Below are 18,414 nucleotides of genomic sequence, written 5' to 3'. Positions count from 1 at the left end.
ATGTGCCCCTCACTTCTCAACCCTGCACTGAGCACCTCCATAGGCGAGTGTGTGTGTGTGATATCGCTGCCAAACACACTTCCCAAGTTATGCCGGGAAACTGGGGTACCGACGCAAAAGTGCAGCGGCGAAAGACATGCATTGTGGAAGTGTGTTATATGTGGTGTACGTAGCTTTTCCCGCTTCTTGTATTCGCCGTTTCCCCTTCCCCCCGAACGCGTTTTACAACGCGACAGTAGAATTGAGGAGGCGCCAACGTGAAGACGACGAGTTCACAGGCGTCCCATTGCGGCGCTCGAAGAAAAATAAGGGCGGAACATCACACCGACGTGCGGACGCATACTGGCGAAATCGAATCAGGTACCTTAGAGAAGACGACGACACAGCGACTCGTTGTCTTTCCTCAAGACAGAACCCTAGTACGGCTCTCGACACAGGTGCGAAACTTGCTTCTCGCACTGCACCGGCCAGCTGACCCGAGTGTTGATCTCCGATACAGACGCTGGATCTTTTGCCTGACAGATGGCGAAGGGCGACAAGGAGGACGCGCCGGCGGACAAGCGCGTCGTGTGGATTGAGCAGCGCATAACCAATGCTCTGAAACTGAAGCCTGCCGAGTCAAAGAAGCTTCTTGAGAGTGAAGAAAACCGAGCCCAAATGAGTGAGTTCCTGGACACCGCCGATGCGTGTCACCTTTATGTATACCAAGCATCAACCGGTGCGTTTGTAACCCGCATTGAAGCGCCAGAGGAGCTCAAAAAGAAGGGTTTGTTCTTCAGCAAGATCAAGCGGGAGAAGATAGCGGATGAAAACCATATGAAGGAGACAATCACATTTGGCGACTTCTCGCCTGACGTCCTCAACAGCCTCAGCGCCGTGACGCGGAATGTGTACGTGCAGATCCTGAAGGGCGACAAGCGAAACACCGCGGCCGTCCCCGACGTGGCTGTTGGCGAGCTCATGAGCGACACCAACCGGCTGCTCTCAAACTTGCTGGTCATGCAAGGCTTGAGCGAAGGTAAGACGTTTTTGCCCATGCCACCCATTGAGTTTCCTCCCCGCATCGACGACTTTGCCATGGATAAGGAGACGCTGTACCTGCTCGAGGGCACTGTCGTGTCGTGGACAGCGCAAATCAAGGCCGCAATCGCGTCGTCGCCGGAGGAGCTGGAGGAGGCCGCGCCACAGACGGGCCGATACCCGTGCCCGCTGGATGAGATCCACTTCTGGAAGGAGAAGTCTGAGAATCTGGCTGGCTTGGAGGAGCAGCTGTACTCGGTGAAGTCGCTCAAGATTCTTGTGCTGCTGAAGCGTGCAGGTAGCAGCTACTACGCCGCCTTTTCGCAGCTGATGGCCGAGTTGAAGGATGCTGCGTACGAGTCTCGTGACAACTACCAGTACCTGAAGCCCCTCATTCCCGAGTTTGAGCAGATGTCTATGTCAGCTGCCAGCCACGTCCCCTTCCTGGAGCTCTCCAAAAGCGGCGTCTTCAAGCGCCTCTTTCACTTTTTGTACCTGTTGTGGACGCAGTCCGGCTTCTACAACAACCCCGCTAGGCTTGTCTTCCTTATCCGCGAGATGGGCAACGCTCTGATTGAGATGGCAGCCGACCACGTCAACGTCGCCGAGCTCGCGGAGGGCCTGGAGAAGAAGGAGGTGATTGAGCGGCTGAGCAGTGCGCTGGCGATTGGCGGTGAGTTCAAGGCGCTGTACTTTCAGTACAAGTCACACGTGTCGTCCGTGGCGCGGCCGTGGAAGTTCCAGAACGCCGCGCTCTTCTCCAGGCTGGATACCTTTCTGGAGCGGTGCCATGACCTCCTTGACGTGATCGAGACGGCGCTCCTCTTCGACAAGATGGAGAACATGAAAATTGGCGGAACCAAAGGCCAGCACCTGACGTCCGAGGCGGAGGAGATTAAGCAAATCTTCGACGTGTCCCTTGCGCGTTTCTTCAGCGTCGACTACGACCTTCTAGACATCACCAACACGCGCTTCGACGCCGACTACGACGATCTCAAGTGTGTGATCCGCGGGTTAGAGGAGCGCCTGAGTTCAATCCTCGTCACCACAATCGACGAATCCAGCGCCATCACCGAGGTGTTCAAGGCTGTGGACACGTTTGACGGCTTCACAGACAGGACGCCGATGCAGCAGGAGTGGATGAAGAAGCAAAGCGGCGTGCTCGAAGGCTTTCATCAGGACCTGATCAAGGTCCAGGAAACTTACTACGCGGGTGAGGCGGCTGGGGTGTACCCCAACTTGCCTCCTCTTGCGAGCACCATTGTGCGGTGCAAGGCGTTGCTAGATCGCATCAACGAGAGCCACTCTCGCGTGGTCGACCTGTCCTCGACGGTACTGCAGGGCGAGCGCGGCGTTGAGGCACTCCAGCTGTACGGGAAGCTGAAGGAGCTGCTGCAGAGCACGATCCACGAGAAGTTCGAGAGGTGGACCACCCAGGTGGGCGCTATACGCTCGGACAAGCTGCGGCTGCCGGTGCTTTCAGTGGATGCCAATAAACGCCTTTCGGTCAACTTCGACGCCTCGCTTGTGAAGACGCTGCGCGAGGTGTACTATGTGGAGGTACTCAACTCATACGAATCCGCGGGCGTTGGCCAGTTCGAGATTCCGCGCGATGCAGCGGCGATCTTCATGAAGCGTGACGTATACCGTGACCAGGCACTGAAGCTGGAGTACCTGTGCACAACGTACAACAACTTGAGCTCGAGCCTCCGCCCGCACGACGAGCGCCCACTCATCGAGGATGAGTTGCAGAAGTTTGAGTCCTTCCTGTCGTGTGGCCTCAAGGACGTGCGGTGGGAGGACGAGGACGCCACAAATGCGTTTATCGAGGAGGCACTGAAGCAAATCACGGCCATCGACACAGCCGTGTCGACGCTGCATTGCAATGTTCAGCAGATGAAGGACTCTATGAACAAGTACAAGACGGATGACACACTTTTTCCTTTGGATGCCGCGACGGGGGCAAAGACAATGTCGGTGGTGGAGCTGCGCAAGACGCTTGGCGACTACGTTGAGTCGCGCGCAGCGGGGCTGCGGGATAGAAACGACGAGATCAAGTTGCTGATGCAAAACAGCCTGCAGGCGCTGCAGACGTTGAAGGAGGCAAATGGCGGTGCTGTCGTGAGTAGCACGGACGCCGTGTGGCAGGATTACCTTGCTTACGTCAGCTCCGTTGCACGGGAATGCCTAGCTGAGGTGGCGGTGACGTCACTCACAAACATGCGCAACCAGCTGGACCCGGTGTGGCTGGCGGACCACGACGGTATCCCTCTTGTCGATGTGAAGCTCTCTCTGTCGAAGGTAACGGCAGATAACCCGACGTCAAAGTCCCGTTTTGATCCTGCGCTCATGACAAGCGACAGCGAGGAGACATCGGTATGGCAGATTCTCAGTGACACAATCGATGGCATAATCGACTCTTACAGCCTCATCGACCCCATTCACGGCTCGACGTCGTACACGGAAGAGATGCGGCAGGACGAGCACGCCCATGCCCTCGTGGAGGAGATTCAGACACTATTCCAGCAGAACGTGGTGGCGTGCGAAGAGTACCGCCACGCTTACGATGAGTTCAAGTCGCTGTGGGAAACGGATCGCAAGAAGGTGTTCGCGAAGTTCATTGAGACGGACCGTCACCGCAACGGGCATCGGCCGAGCGTCTCGATGGAGGACGCCACAGTGGCCATGGCGCAGGGGCAGAAACCAGCAGAGTACTTTGGTGTAAGCCTGCAAGAATTCGATCGCGCGATTACCGAGTACACGCGCATCCGAAGCCGACTTACCGCGATTGAGGACCGCCACACCGAGGGCTCAGTGCTGATCGACGTCAAGCCGTTGCGCGTGGCGCTGCGCGACCTGAGCCGGCGATGGAAGGAGATGTATTCCGACTATCTACTAGACAAGATCAAGGCTGATCTGAGTCAACTCTACGAGTTCATCAAGGAGGCCGACAAGGGGCTCGAGGTGGAGGTGCTGGACGGCGACGTGGATGCGCTCAAGTCCGTTATGCGGTGGATCCGCGACTGTCGCAAGCGCAACACGGAGGTGATGGGCGATGACGAGACCGGCGAGACAGGTGGAATGTTCCCGCCCATCAAGGCGGCTATTGGCATGCTGAAGACGCATGCCAGCACTTCGCCGGATGCCGAGGCGGAGCTGGCGAAGATTGAGAAGCTCGAGGAGTTGCGGAAGCCTGCGCCTGAGCAGTGGGTCGCGCTGAACAAAAAGGCGCTGAACGCGCGCGCGCAGAACTCCATCGTGCAGGACCGTGAGGCAGAAAAGATCAAGGAGAATGTCGCGGCGTTCGAACAGGAGCTGAACTACGAGGTAGACGCCTTCCACCAGAACCCGCTGTTTACCTACGCCATTCAACCTAGTGAGGTCTATAACGCTATCGACAGCGTGTACGCACACTTCATGGTTGTCGAGAATAAGGCGAAGGGGCTGCAGAACCTGCAGGACCTCTTTGATCTTGCCGTGTCACATTTCAAGGGCATCCGCGAATGCCGGCAGGAGCTGGCGCTGCTGAAGCAGATTTGGGATCTTAATTTTCACGTTACCTCTCAGTTCCGCGACTGGATGCGGTCGACGTTCAAGGACGCTGACGTGAGCTACTTCGAGGATGAGGCCAAGAAGATTTCAAAGCAACTGCAGCTGCAGCCGATGAAGGTGAAGGGGTGGGGCGTCTTCAAGGGTGTCGACGAGACTGTGCGCAACATGCGCACGTCGCTGCCGCTGTGCGACTCGCTGAGCTCGCCGTCTATGCGGCCGCGCCACTGGGAGGAGCTGGTGCGCACGACGAATCAGCCTGGCACCATCGACCCCGCTGCTGCAGATTTCACGCTTGAGAAACTCTTCGCCCTCGGTCTTCACAAGTACTCAGAAGACGTGGCCAGCATCGTTGAAAAGGCTGAGAAGGAGCTGCGCATCGAGACGAACCTGTCGAAGATCATTGTGGCCTGGGAAAAGCTGCAGTTCACGTATGAGATGGACGCCCACCTGGATTGCTACCTCCTCGGCTCCGTCGACGACGTTGTGGAGCAACTGGAGAACGACAGCAACGCCCTTTCCTCCATGTTGTCTGATCGCTTTGTGGAGTACTTCTACGAGAAGGTGCTGAGCTGGCAGAAGGACCTCGGGCTGGTGGACACGTGCACGACAAAGTGGATGGACATCCAGCGTCAGTGGCAGAACCTGTTCCCCATCTTCGTCCTCTCTGAGGACATCAAAGAGCAGCTGCCAAATGAGGCGAAGCAGTTTAGCGAGGCGGACCGCGTGTTCCGTCTTCTCATGAGCAAGGCGCACCCGTACACGAACCCGGTGGAGACGATTTGCTCCGGCAAGCTGTCGGAGGATATCGGGCGTGGCGAAACGCTAGAGGAGACGCTCAACTACATCCAAGGCATCCTGAACCGCTGCGAGAAGGCTCTGGCTGATTACCTGGAGACGAAGCGGAAGCTGTTCCCGCGCTTCTTCTTTGTCTCGGACACGGACCTCATCGACATTCTTTCCAAGGGCTCCGACCCGCGTGCGGTCATTGTGCACATGAGCAAGATCATCGAATCCGTTGACTCCTTCACCTTTGACAATAACCCGTACCCCCACGCTGGCGCGGAAGAAGTGTGGGAGATGGTGTCAATCCAGGGAGAGAGGGTGACACTGACGGAGAGCTTTGCATGCGACGGCGCGGTTGAAAGCTGGCTGGAGGGGCTTGTGCAGTGTATGAAGCGCAGCATGAAGGTGCACATCAGGGAGGCGAACGCGGGCTATCTCGAGAAGCCGCGAAACGAGTGGATCTATCAGTACCCGTGCCAGGCGGTCATCGTAGCGTCACGTATCTGGTTCACGACCGAGGTGCATCAAGCCTTCACGCAGATCGAGGAGGGCAACGATATGGGCATGAAGGACTTGTTGAAGAGCCAAAAGTCGCAGCTGGACAGTCTCATCAAGGAGGTGCTGCTAGATCGCTCGTCGACGGAGCGCAAGATGCTAGTGCACCTCATTACTATCGACGTGCACAACCGGGACATCGTACAGAGCATGGTGGACGACCGCATCGACTCCGTCGATGCCTTCAGTTGGCAGTCGCAGCTTCGCTACTACTGGGACGAGAACAAGGGCAGCGAAATCCGGATCGCCGACGCCGACTTCACCAACGGGTACGAGTACATCGGCCTGTGCGGCTGTCTTGTCATCACAAAGCTGACGGACCGCTGCTACATCACCCTCACGCAGGCGCTGCGGCTGAAACAGGGCGGCGCCCCAGCTGGGCCGGCTGGTACGGGCAAGACAGAGACCACCAAGGATCTGGCGCGCAACATGGGCATTGCGTGCTACGTGTTCAACTGCTCCGATCAGATGAATTACATTACTCTCGGCCAGATCTTCAAGGGTCTCGCTATGTCCGGCTCGTGGGGCTGTTTCGATGAGTTCAACCGCATCTCTATTGAGGTGCTCTCTGTCGTCGCGACCCAGGTGGGCTCGATCTTGAACGCGCTCAAGGAGAACAAGTCGCGCTTCCGCTTCGTGGGTGAGGAGATCTCGCTCAAGCGCTCCGTGGGCATGTGGATTACCATGAACCCGGGTTACGCCGGTCGTACGGAGTTGCCGGAGAACATCAAGTCGCTCTTCCGTCCGTGCGCCATGTGCGTGCCGGACCTTAAGAACATTTGCGAGATCATGCTGGCCGCGGAGGGTTTCGGCGACGCCAAGGATCTTGCGCTGAAGTTCGTCACACTGTATCGTCTGAACAAGGAGCTGCTGTCACCGCAGGACCACTACGACTGGGGTTTGCGTGCCGTCAAGTCTGTCTTGTACATCGCTGGCGCCCTTAAGCGCGGTGATCCTGATCTTCCGGAGCGCAACGTTTTGATGCGCGCCCTCCGCGACACGAACATGGCGAAGCTCAGCAAGGACGACGTGTACGTGTTCATGGGTCTGATCCGCTCGCTTTTCCCGAACCTCGATGTGCCGAAGAAGAACAAGCCGGAACTGGTCGCTGCATGCAAGGCGATGTGCAAGGAGCAGGGCAACTTTCCGGGCGAGAATGACATCTTCATCCTGAAGTGCGTGCAGTACGAGGAACTGCTGCATGTACGCCACTCGGTGTTTATCCTCGGTGCGGCCGGTGCGGGCAAGACTGAGTGCTGGCGGTGCTTGCAGGGCGCGCTGACGAAGCTACACCAGGACGAGTGGAAGGCCAAAGCGGTCTCGTCGTGCCTCAACCCAAAGGCGATCTCCTCCAATGAGCTGTACGGCTACTTCACCCCGCAGAAGGAGTGGCGCGACGGCATTTTGTCGACGATCTTCCGCGACTATGCCGTGGAGTCGAAGAAAAAGAAGAACATGAAGTGGATCGTGTTGGACGGCATCATCGACGCAGAGTGGATTGAGTCGATGAACACCGTGATGGACGACAACAAGATGCTGACGCTCGTGTCGAATGAACGCATTCCGCTGACGGACTCGATGCGAATGATCTTCGAGGTGTCGCATCTGCGCAACGCCTCGCCGGCGACAGTGTCGCGGGCCGGTGTCATCTTCATCAACGAATCGGATCTGGGCTGGGGCCCGTTCAAGGACAAGTGGATCGCGTCGCGTGAGAAGCGCGAAGGTGTGATCCTCGATAACCTCTTCGACAAGTATGTGCCGTTCATCTTTGAGTTCTGGAAGCGCAGCATGCGGCCGATCGTGTCTGTGATGGACATCAACGTGGTACAAACCCTTTGCTTCCTCCTCGACGGTATCTTCAAGACGATTGAACCGGAGGAGCTAGCGAAGAACTCTAACCCTTTCGAGGTGTGCGAAAAGTACTTTGTCTTCGCCGCCATCTGGGCCTTTGGCGGCCCGCTGCCGAGCTCCGACGGCCGCATTGACATGCGGCTCAACTTCTCAAACCAGTGGAAGAAGGAGTTCCCGAGCATGAAAATCTCCGACGCCGGATCGGTGTTCGACTACTACATAGACAAGACCAAGGACGACAGCGGCGCTGTGCTGTTCGACTGGAAGCCATGGACGGAGCTCGTTCAGCCCTACACGATGGACGCGGATATACAGCTGTCGTCTGTGTCCGTGCAAACCGCTGACACGGTGCGCATGTCGTATCTCATGAGCCTTTTTGTCGACAACGCGAAGGGCGTCATGCTGGTGGGTACCGCTGGCACTGGTAAGACAAACCTCATCATGTCGAAGCTGCGTTCGCTGGACAACGAGAAGGTGGTGTTCCGTGTCGTCTCGTTTAACGCCCGCACCTCATCCTCTGGTTTGCAGGGGGTGATGGAGCAGTCGCTGGAGAAGCGCTCTGGCCGCACCTACGGCCCGCCGAATCGCAAGAAGCTCGTGTTCTTCCTTGATGACATGAACATGCCAACGCCAGACAAGTACGGCACGCAGGAGGCCGTGGCGCTGCTGCAGCAGCACGTCGGCTACGGCTTCTGGTACGATCGCGTCAAGATTGTGCAGAAGGAGGTGGTAGACGTGCGGTATGTTGCTGCGATGAACCCCAAATCCGGCACCTTTACCATCCTCGACCGTCTGCTGCGCCACTTCGCCGTTTTCTCGACGAATATGCCGGATCGCGCAGACCTGGTGAGCATCTACGGACAGATTTTGCAGGCGCACACGAAGCCATTCTCCCGGGACATCCGCGACACTCTCACGACGCTGCTCACAAACGCCACGATCGAGCTTCACTCGAATGTGGCGAAGCTGTTCTTCCCGACGGCAATCAAGTTCCACTACCAATGGAACATGCGTGAGATGTTCAACATTTTCCAGGGCCTGTGCAAGTCCAACCCGAAGCTGCACAAGAGCAGCCTGCAGCTGGTCCGTCTTTGGGTGCACGAGTGCAACCGCACGTTCCGCGACCGCATGGCCGATGACGCCGACATGAAGCGCTACGACGCCCTGCTTCAGGAAGTCATTATGCGAGCCGGATTCACCGACGTGAAGGCGAAGGATGTGATGGAGGAGCCGCTGCTGTGGGCGCCGTTCCATACGACGCCAGACGGGCAGGAGAACGTGTACGATGAAACAAACTACGACGAGGCCGGCGCCTACCTGCGCAAGAAGCTGGCGGACTACAACGAGAACTACGCCTCCATGAACCTTGTGTTGTTCAACCAAGCCATCGAGCATGTCTGCCGCATTGCCCGTATCACTTCGAACCCGCGCGGAAATGCATTCTTGGTCGGCGTTGGCGGCTCTGGTAAGCAGTCCTTGGCACGACTTGCGTCGTACATCAACGGTCACGACATCTTCCAGATTCTCGTGACGAGCACGTACGACATCAATGACTTCCGCAACGACATGCAGGAGCTGTACCGAAAATGCGGTGTACGCGGGTACCCGTTCGCGTTCATCATCACAGATACACAGATTGTGTCGGTGGACATGCTGGTGTACCTGAACGACATGCTGAGCAGTGGTAACGTGCCGGAGCTGTTCAACCAGGATGAGCGCGATGGTATCATCGCCTCCGTCGTAAACGAGGTGAAGGCTTCCGGCGTCGCCGACTACTCGAATCCGGATGTGTGCTGGGAACACTTCATCCACAAGGTTCGCTCGAACCTGCACATTATTCTCTGCTTCTCGCCCGTGAGCAAGAACTTTGCTGCGTGGTGCCGACAGTTCCCGGCGCTGGCCAACACCACCGTGATTGACTGGTTCCTGAGCTGGCCGGAGCAGGCGCTTCGGTCGGTGGCGCAGCGCTTCCTTTCCGAGATTGATCTGGGAGGCGAGGAGATGACGCAGAACATTGCGGACTTCATGGCGTACTGCCAGATAAAGGTGACGGAGACGTGCGAGGAGTACTACGCGCAGGAAAAGCGGCACGCCTACACGACACCCAAGTCGTTCCTCGAACTGATCGCCTTCTACAAGGACTTGCTAGCCCGGAAGCGGAAGGAGAATAGTGATCAAACGGATCGCCTCGTGAGCGGTATCGATAAGATCAAGGAGGCAGGGGCGCAAGTGCAGGGGCTGCAGGAGGTGCTTCAGCGGGAGAGCGTGGAGGTGGAGGAGGCGCGACAGAAGACGGCAGCACTTCTCGAGACGGTGGGCCGTGAGAAGTCCGTCGTGGAGGAGCAGAGCGCGATTGCGGCGAAGGAGGAGTCGAAGACGAACAAGATCGTAGAGGAGGTGACGTCGTTCGAGAAGCAGTGCCAGGAGGATTTGGCCAAGGCGCAACCGCTCGTCCAGGAGGCGCTGGCGGCCCTCGATACTCTTGACAAGGCCTCGATTGCGGAGCTCAAGAATCTCGGCAAGCCCCCGGAAGATGTGCAGATGGTGGCCATCTGCGTGCTGGTGCTCACGTCGAACCCGCGCTCGATTCCGTCGATGAAGCAGCGGTCGTGGAATGAGTGCAAGAAGATGATGAACCAGGTGGATCGCTTCTTGACGGAGCTGCGCAACTTCGACGTGAACAACATTCCCCAGGTGTGCATCGACCAGATTCAGGTGTACATCAACAACCCCTCCTTCGACCCGGACATCATCAGGAACAAGTCCTTCGCGGCGGCCGGCCTATGCAAGTGGGCCATCGGCATGAACCGCTACCACACCGTCCGCTGCGAGGTGCGTCCGAAGGAGGAGCGACTCGCGGAGGCGCAGCAGCGTCTTGTCTCGAGCCGCGCAGCGCTGAAGAAAATTCAAGACAAGGTGGCGGACCTGCAGGCCAAGCTTGGCGCTCTGGTCAGCCAGTACGATGAGGCCGTGGCCGAGGCCGACGCGATCGAGGCCAAGGCGAAGAAAACGCAGATGAAGATGAACCTGGCGCAGCGCCTTGTGAGCGGATTGGCGGACGAGAGTGTGCGCTGGGGTGCCACCATCGAAAAGCTAAAGAAGGCCGCAAAGCTGCTGGTCGGCGACGTGCTGCTGAGCGCGTCTTTCGTGTCTTATATTGGGCCCTTCTCGAAGGCGTTCCGCGAGCAGATAGTGGAGCAGGACTGGCTGCCGGAAATCAAGAAGCTGGGCATTCCAATGACGGAGGGTCTTGACGTGACGATGGACGTGCTCACTTCGGAGGCGGCGGTGGCGTCGTGGAACAACGAGGGACTCCCCTCTGATCGTGTCTCAACCGAGAACGGTGCCATTCTCAACAACTGCATGCGCTGGCCGCTCATGATCGACCCGCAGCTGCAAGGCATCAAGTGGATTCGCACCCGTGAGGAGAAGAACGGCCTGCGTGTTGTGCAGACCACACAGAAGGGCTGGCAGCGCACTCTGCAGACGTGCATCGAGGAGGGCCTTCCGTGCCTTATCGAGGGCCTCAGCGAGTTTGTGGAGCCCGTTCTCGACGGCGTTCTGAGTCGACAGACGTTTCGCAAGGGCGGCCGCGAGTTCATCAAGCTCGGCGCTACCGAAGTGGAGTACAACCCGAAGTTCCGGTTGATTCTGCAGACAAAGCTCGGCAACCCTCACTACGGCCCTGAAGTGAACGCGCAGACGACCCTGATCAACTTCATGGTGACAGAGACGGGTCTGGAGGATCAGCTGCTGGCGGTCGTGGTGAGCCAAGAGCGACCAGACTTGGAGAATAAACGCGGCATGCTGATTCGACAGATGAACACCATGACAATTGAGCTGCAGCAGTGCGAGAACGGACTGCTCTACGAGCTGACAAACGCAACCGGCGACATCCTGGAGAACGTCACCCTGGTCGAAAACTTGGAGGCGACCAAGAAGAAGGCGAAGGACATCAACGCCTCCTTCGCGCAGGCCGTCGTCACACAGAAGGATATCGCGCAGAACCGTCTGCGGTACACCGACGTAGCGGTGCGCGGCTCTCTCCTGTTCTTCCAGATTGACCAACTGTGGAAGATCGACCACATGTACCAGTATTCGCTGGAGGCGTTCATGGTGGTGTTCAACAAGGCTCTCGCCTGCGCACCGCAGCCGGAGAACAAGAAGGATGTAAAAAAGCGCGTGGCGAACGTCACCCAGTCGATCACGGAGAATGTCTTTGCCTACGTGTCGCGCGGCCTGTTTGAGCGCCACAAGCTGATCTTCTCGAGCCTCCTCACCTTCACCATTCTGAGCCGTCGCAACGAGATCAATCTGAAACAGCTGGACTTCCTCCTCCGCGGTAAGAAGAAGACGGGCGTGGTGCGGCCAGAGACGGTAACGGCGTGGTGCACGCAACCGAACTGGGATGCGGTGCAGGCGCTGGCGGAAGTGGAGGGTGCAACGCCCTCGTTCAGCCTGCTGCCGAGCGACATGGCAGAGAACAATCGATGGTTTCAGTACTGCGAGCTTGAGAAGCCGGAGGTGGAGAAGATGCCAGGAGAGTGGAAGAACCTCTCTAACTTCGAGCGCCTGCTGGTGCTGCGTTGCCTGCGTCCAGACCGTCTCACAGCAGCGCTGGAGATGTTTGTGGGCACCACCATCGGCCGCTTTTTTGTGTCCGATCAGGCAGTGGACATCTCTGTCTCGTACCAGAACTCGAGCACAACGACGCCGCTCTTCTTCATCTTATCCCCTGGTGTCGACCCGGTCAAGGCAGTCGAGGAGCTGGGCCGCAAACTGGGTTACACCTACGACAGGGAGAATTTCTACAACGTATCACTGGGGCAAGGTCAAGAGGTGGTGGCGGACCGCGCGCTGGACAAGTGCTTTGCCGAGGGCGGGTGGGCGCTACTATCGAATATCCATCTGGTGGAAAAGTGGCTGCGCACGCTGGAGCGGCGCCTCGACACGTACGCGGAGACGTACACGCGCGTCGCGCAGCTTCGCAAGGAGATTGCGGAGCGGAAGGCCGGCGAACGCAGCGCCGCTGCAGGAGGCGTCGGCGACGGCGATAAGGAGCAGCACGACGATGAGGCGGCAGAGGACAAGTCGGCGCCCTCGCCTTGCGAGAGCGGGGAGGGGGAGACGGACGAGGATATCGGCGACGGCGAGGACGGTGCTGAGACGGGCAGTGGCAACGCGGCGGGGGATAAGAAGAACGACATGATTGTGGTGACGGATGACGAGATCGAGTTCGATGGCGTTAAGGGGCACCCGGATTTCCGCGTGTTCCTGAGCGCGGAGCCATCAAATGTGATCCCTATTGGTATCCTGCAGCGCTCGGTGAAGCTGACGTCGGAGCCGCCGACTGGTATTCGGCAGAATATTGTGCGTGCCATGAGCAACTTCAGCGACGAGCCGTGGGAGAAGAGCGCGAAGCCGACCGAGTACCGCTGCATCATGTTCTCCATGTGTTTCTTCCACGCCGTCGTCGTGGAGCGCAAGAAGTTCGGCCCGCTGGGCTGGAACCGCGCGTACCCGTTCAACGCCGGCGACCTCACGACGTGCATGGAGGTTGCGGCCAACTACATTGAGGACCGCCCCAAGGTGCCGTGGGAGGATCTGCGCTACGTCTTTGGCGAGATCATGTACGGTGGCCACATCACAGACGACTGGGATCGCGTCCTGTGCATGGCGTACCTGCAGAGCTACCTCATCCCAGACTGCTGCGACGGCCTGCAGCTGGCACCAGGCGTTGCAGTGCCGGCGCCGGCAAGTTACCAGGAGTACATGCAGTGGCTGACGGCTAGCGACGATTTCCCGGCTGAGTCGCCGCTGCTGTATGGCCTGCACCCCAACGCGGAGATAAACTACCGCACGATGCAGGCCGACGTCCTCTTCAAGACCATCAACGAGCTGCAGCCCAAGAAGCACAGCGGCGGCGACATGCTGAGCCCGCAGGATATTGTGCAGCAGAAGATCGACGAGATTCGCGAGCGCTTGCCGGAACCGCACAACCTGCAGGACTTGTCAGAGCGCCTCGAGGACGACCGCTCGCCTCAGCAGCACGTTTTCTACCAGGAGAGCGAGCGCATGAATATCCTTATTGAGACCCTGCGTGCGTCGCTGGAGGAGCTGAACCTTGGCCTGAAGGGTGCGCTGTCGATGAGCACCGCGATGCAGGAGCTGTTTGATCAGATTTACCTGGACAAGATGCCGGAGCGATGGGCGCGCGTCTCCTTCATGTCGCAGCGCATGCTCGGCTCGTGGGTGGAGAACTTCATGGCGCGGAATGAGCAGCTAGTGAGCTGGAACGCCGACCTGCAGACGCCAAAGGTTACAAATATTTCGCTCTTCTTCAACCCCATGTCATTCTTGACCGCCATCATGCAGACCACCTCCATTATCAACAGCTTTGATCTCGATCAGATGGCACTGGTTGTGGATGTGCTGAAGAAGTCTGCCGACCAGATCGAGTCCAACGCGCGCGACGGTTGCTACGTGACCGGGCTTGCAATGGAGGGGGCTCGGTGGGATGGCACGGCTGGCTGCATCGAGGAAAGCCGTCTAAAGGACCTGTATCCCAAGATGCCTATCATGCAAGTCCGCTCCCTGCCACTGAGCAAGATTGATCGGCGTGACCAGTACGAATGCCCCGTGTACAAGACACAGGCTCGTGGCCCCGGCTTTGTTGTCGGTTTCTATCTCAAGAGTAAGCAGCCGTCGCGTAAGTGGGTGATTGCGGGGGTGGGCCTGTTGCTAGACGTGGTGGAGTAGCCAGACTCGGGCACACGCGGCGTGCCGGACACGCGCATGAGGAAACATAGACAATGCAGCGCCGAAGCTCGCTGCAACGAGAAGCGTCAGTATGTTTTTTTTTCTTTCGTGACGCAGCAACCCAGCGGTCCCCGTGCACCTCTCATTGACAGGATGGGGGGGGGGCGATGGGACGGTCGGCGTTTGTGGATGTACCGAGAGTATCCATGTTTAGTAGTGCTCTTTTTTCGGATTTGTGTGTGTGTTTTCCTCTCTTTCCGTACGTGTGTGTTTCTTGGTGTGTCTGCCTCTGTCACATTTCCCTTTTCGGTTTGTTTGCCGGTGATGTAAGCTGTGCAGCATGCGACACATAATCACGCCCACTACGCAGTGTGTATGTCTATTCTTCGTGATCCCTGTGAATCTCACGACACCAAAAACACCACTTCCACAAGAAGAAGCACCGTGCTGATCAGCCGAGCTGCCATGAGTTCGTATCGGCTCGGCGATGTTACTGTTGCGTTGCAGGTGTTACCTCCTCTCTCCTCCCTTCTCTTGCGCTCTCGACGTGGCGCACAGGAGTCGTTTTTGGAGGTGGAAAGTTCTCCGGACGACGTCATAATGTTGAGAGTAGTGAAGCTGAGGGTAATGGGGGGCATTCGAGGATTCAGCATAACATGGCTCCTGTGCTCTCTGCCGCTCTGTCGAACAGTAGCGTCTTTTACTCTTGTCTCTGGCTCTGCTCCATGCATCGCTACCACCGATTCTGTCCCTCTCTTCTTCTTCCCCTTCCCCCACAACGCTCAGGGAGCTTCGACACGAGACAAGCGAAAAACAAGCCCGAAGTGAACATTTAACGCGACGCATCGTCACGCTTGGGGATCGCAGCTGTCGCTCACGAGGACCGGATGCAGCTCAAACAACCTTTCCCTGTCCTCTGCAGCTGAGGCTGCTGACGGCCAGTGTAGTAGTTTTGTTGGTGTGTGTACGCGTGTGAGTGCATGGGAGAGAGATACTGGGCCCTTGTGTGCCTTGTAGTCTTTTCTTCAGCTTCATCGGCTCCCTGATGATGCCGACCACATTAGTGTGGTATCAGAGTTGCTGCCCGACCCTGGGTGGGGAAGCCAGAGCGATTGGCCGCTGCTGATGCTGACGGCCGGGCTCTGGATGGGGCTGCGTCTGAACGACCTGCGGCAGCGTACACGCTTGCGCCATCTGTATGATGCGCAACTTGTGAGAGTGACTCGAACGTATCTATCCCCCAGTCTTCACTACGCACATTAGTGGGGGAAACCTGAGTGTCACCCTGAGAGGGGTGCACCGCGTGGCGAACGGCGAAATGGGAGCTGCTGTGCGGCGACCTGCGCAGCGGGCGGATGGTGGGTAGAGTTTGAGTCCAAAGCTGTGCTCAGGTGACTGAGTCGGCGCACTGCGGTACCGGGCGTGCCAACGGCTGCCTCGCGCGACGCGATGAGGCCTGTGACGGGCCGCGGGTGGGTGGGGCATAGTGGCGTTTGAATCGTGGTGTATGACAAAGAATGTACACACCTTGCAACAGAGCAATACAACTCCTTATCGACTCCATTGCGCTGCGGGTGCGTGGCGCCATCTCTTCTACTTTCCTCGCTCTCCGTTGTTCCACTTCCGCCTTTGGAAAAAAAGGAAAATAAACAGGCAGTACAAAAGGAGGAGGAGAGCGCCGATCCCTCAAGCTCAAGCATGATGTTCAACGAAGCAGCGGTCCCGTTCATTCAGACGGCGCGCGACAACGGGCTGCTGTTTGGTGGCAGCAATGTGCCAGCGATGATCGACTACACCAGTGAGCACAGAAAGAGCTATCACGTGCGCGGCTCCGTCTTCGAGGTGGCGCCGCACTTTGAGGTGCTGAACGGGATTGGGTATGGCGCGTACGGTGTCGTATGCGCTGCGGTAGACCTGCGTCTCGTCGCATCCAGCGTCTACTACAACGAGGCGATGCGCATCATCGAGGAAGGGGGTCGTATAGTCACGCGGCAACGTCGCGGTCACGACGCGCCTGTGTACTTCCGCACGCGTGCTGTGCTGGACGAAGCCGGGCGAGGTGGGCCAGTGCGAGTTCCGCACTTGTACTCGGAACCGTTCAAGCGCCGTGTGCTGGCGTGCGGGGGGGTGTCTCCGTTCGTCGCAATCAAGAAGGTGACGAAGGTGTTCGACGATCTTGTGGATGGGCGCCGCATCCTGCGAGAGATCAAGTTGCTGAGGTACCTGCAAGGGCATCCGAACATTGTGCGGTTGATGGAAGTTGGGCGCCCCCACGTCCCCACCGGTGCCTCGTCGTCCGCCGCGTTCGATGATATCTACCTAGTGACCGACCTCATGGACACAGACCTAGCTGCCCTGCTGAAGTCATCGCAGGAGATCGAGATGGACCAGTTCCGCTTTATCGCCTATCAGCTTATGAAGGTGTTGGTGTACGTGCACAGCAGCGGCGTCATCCACCGTGACCTGAAGCCGGGTAACATCCTTCTTAACGGCAACTGCGACATGAAGCTCTGCGACTTTGGCCTCTCCCGCGGCGGCGTTCCTGCTTGGCCGCATGAGAGCACTCTCACGGCAGTCGCGACCGCAGCCGAGTCGAGTGCCAAAGAACTTGAGGATTGGGGTCTATTCTGCTGGTCATCTTCCGCAGTCCGTGGGGCATCATCCGCCCCTCACGCCGCCAAGCAACCCCCGCTCTACAGCCTCACCGACTACGTTGTCACGCGCTACTACCGAGCCCCCGAGCTGCTCATCATGGGCCGCTACAACCACGCAATCGACATGTGGTCTGCCGGCTGCATCCTGGCCGAGATGCTGCTGCGCCGCCCTTTGTTCACCGGTGCCAACTACCTTTCCCAGCTGGCGTTGATTCTGGAGACGCCGGGGCTGCGTGGCGTCCCGCAGACGCCGGAGCAGGTTGCCGCGCTCTTCGAGGGTGGCGAAGAGGGCAAGCACTTTATCAACGACATCCTTTTTCGCAAAACTGCACGAGGGCGGGATTCGCTAACGCTGAGCAACCAGGTCCACTCGCAGGTCCTCTTCCACAGCACCCTCTTTGGCTTCAACGTGGACATTCCTATTAGTCTCGGCATATTGATTGCCAAGCTGCTCTCCTTCGATCCCCGAAAGCGGCCCACCGCCGTGGAGGCGCTGCGCGATCCGTTTTTCCGGCCACTGTATGACAGCAGAGATGAAATTCTTCGCTGCCCTGCATCCGACCCAAGCGTTGCACGAGAGGAAATCGATGACATCGCCGCCTACCAGAAAGCACACCCGTGCGTCGTGGTGGACGAGAGCCCTGTGTTCACGTGGGAGTTCGACCACCGCATCACGAGTGCGCAGGCGTTGCGCAGCCTCTTCGAGGAGGAGTGCCAGATCTCGCGCGACGTGCAGCAGCAGATTGAAAGACAGCAGCGTCCACGTTGATCTCCTGCAGTGTAGAAATGTAGCGAAAGAACGACACTGGAGAGAGACCCGTTCTCTGGCGCTTCAGACGGCGGCAGCGGTGGTGATGGTGCTCATTGAATTATGGAAGCACACGCAAGCTACCCCCCCCCCTTCTCCCTCTTATTCCCACCTCCGCACACCCGCGCCTACCTAGCAGCTTGCCACCACTGCGGTGTGCGTTGTGTACCGCACTTCGTTTCATATATTTTCGCGCGCTGATCTTGCTTGCCTGCTCTTCAGTACACTGACCCCTCCACCACACACAAACACACAGACATGTTCAAGCAGACCATATGAAAGCAATACGCGCAGCGTTCTTTTTCCTCTGCCGTCGAACGAACCCATAGCTTCAGCGTGACGGCTGGACCTGCTGTAGACGCTTTCTGTGTCCCCTCTTCATCGCACCGCCACTGGCTCTGAGAAGATCGCGGACAATGAAGGGGGGGATGC

The 18,414-nt window shown here is 58.1% G+C and overlaps 2 protein-coding genes across 2 annotated transcripts; both read left to right on the top strand.

Moving 5' to 3' along the window:
• Window positions 1-522: 522 nt before the first annotated feature.
• On the top strand, window positions 523-14,520 carry LDBPK_131390 (dynein heavy chain, putative; the record flags this gene model as incomplete). The annotated part of the gene is made up of 1 exon (XM_003859302.1): window positions 523-14,520. One exon carries the CDS (start codon window positions 523-525, stop codon window positions 14,518-14,520), a length of 13,998 nt encoding a protein of 4,665 aa, XP_003859350.1.
• Window positions 14,521-16,218: 1,698 nt separating this feature from the next.
• On the top strand, window positions 16,219-17,943 carry LDBPK_131380 (mitogen-activated protein kinase 7, putative; the record flags this gene model as incomplete). The annotated part of the gene is made up of 1 exon (XM_003859301.1): window positions 16,219-17,943. The coding sequence occupies one exon, from the start codon at window positions 16,219-16,221 to the stop codon at window positions 17,941-17,943; it is 1,725 nt and encodes a 574-aa protein (XP_003859349.1).
• Between the last annotated feature and the right edge of the window lie 471 nt (window positions 17,944-18,414).

The sequence above is a fragment of the Leishmania donovani genome, chromosome 13 (genome assembly GCF_000227135.1).
Source record: "Leishmania donovani BPK282A1 complete genome, chromosome 13".
NCBI lineage: Eukaryota > Euglenozoa > Kinetoplastea > Trypanosomatida > Trypanosomatidae > Leishmania > Leishmania donovani.
The sequence above is the reverse complement of the archived record's forward strand: the minus strand, read 5'-3'. Positions and strand labels throughout refer to the sequence as shown.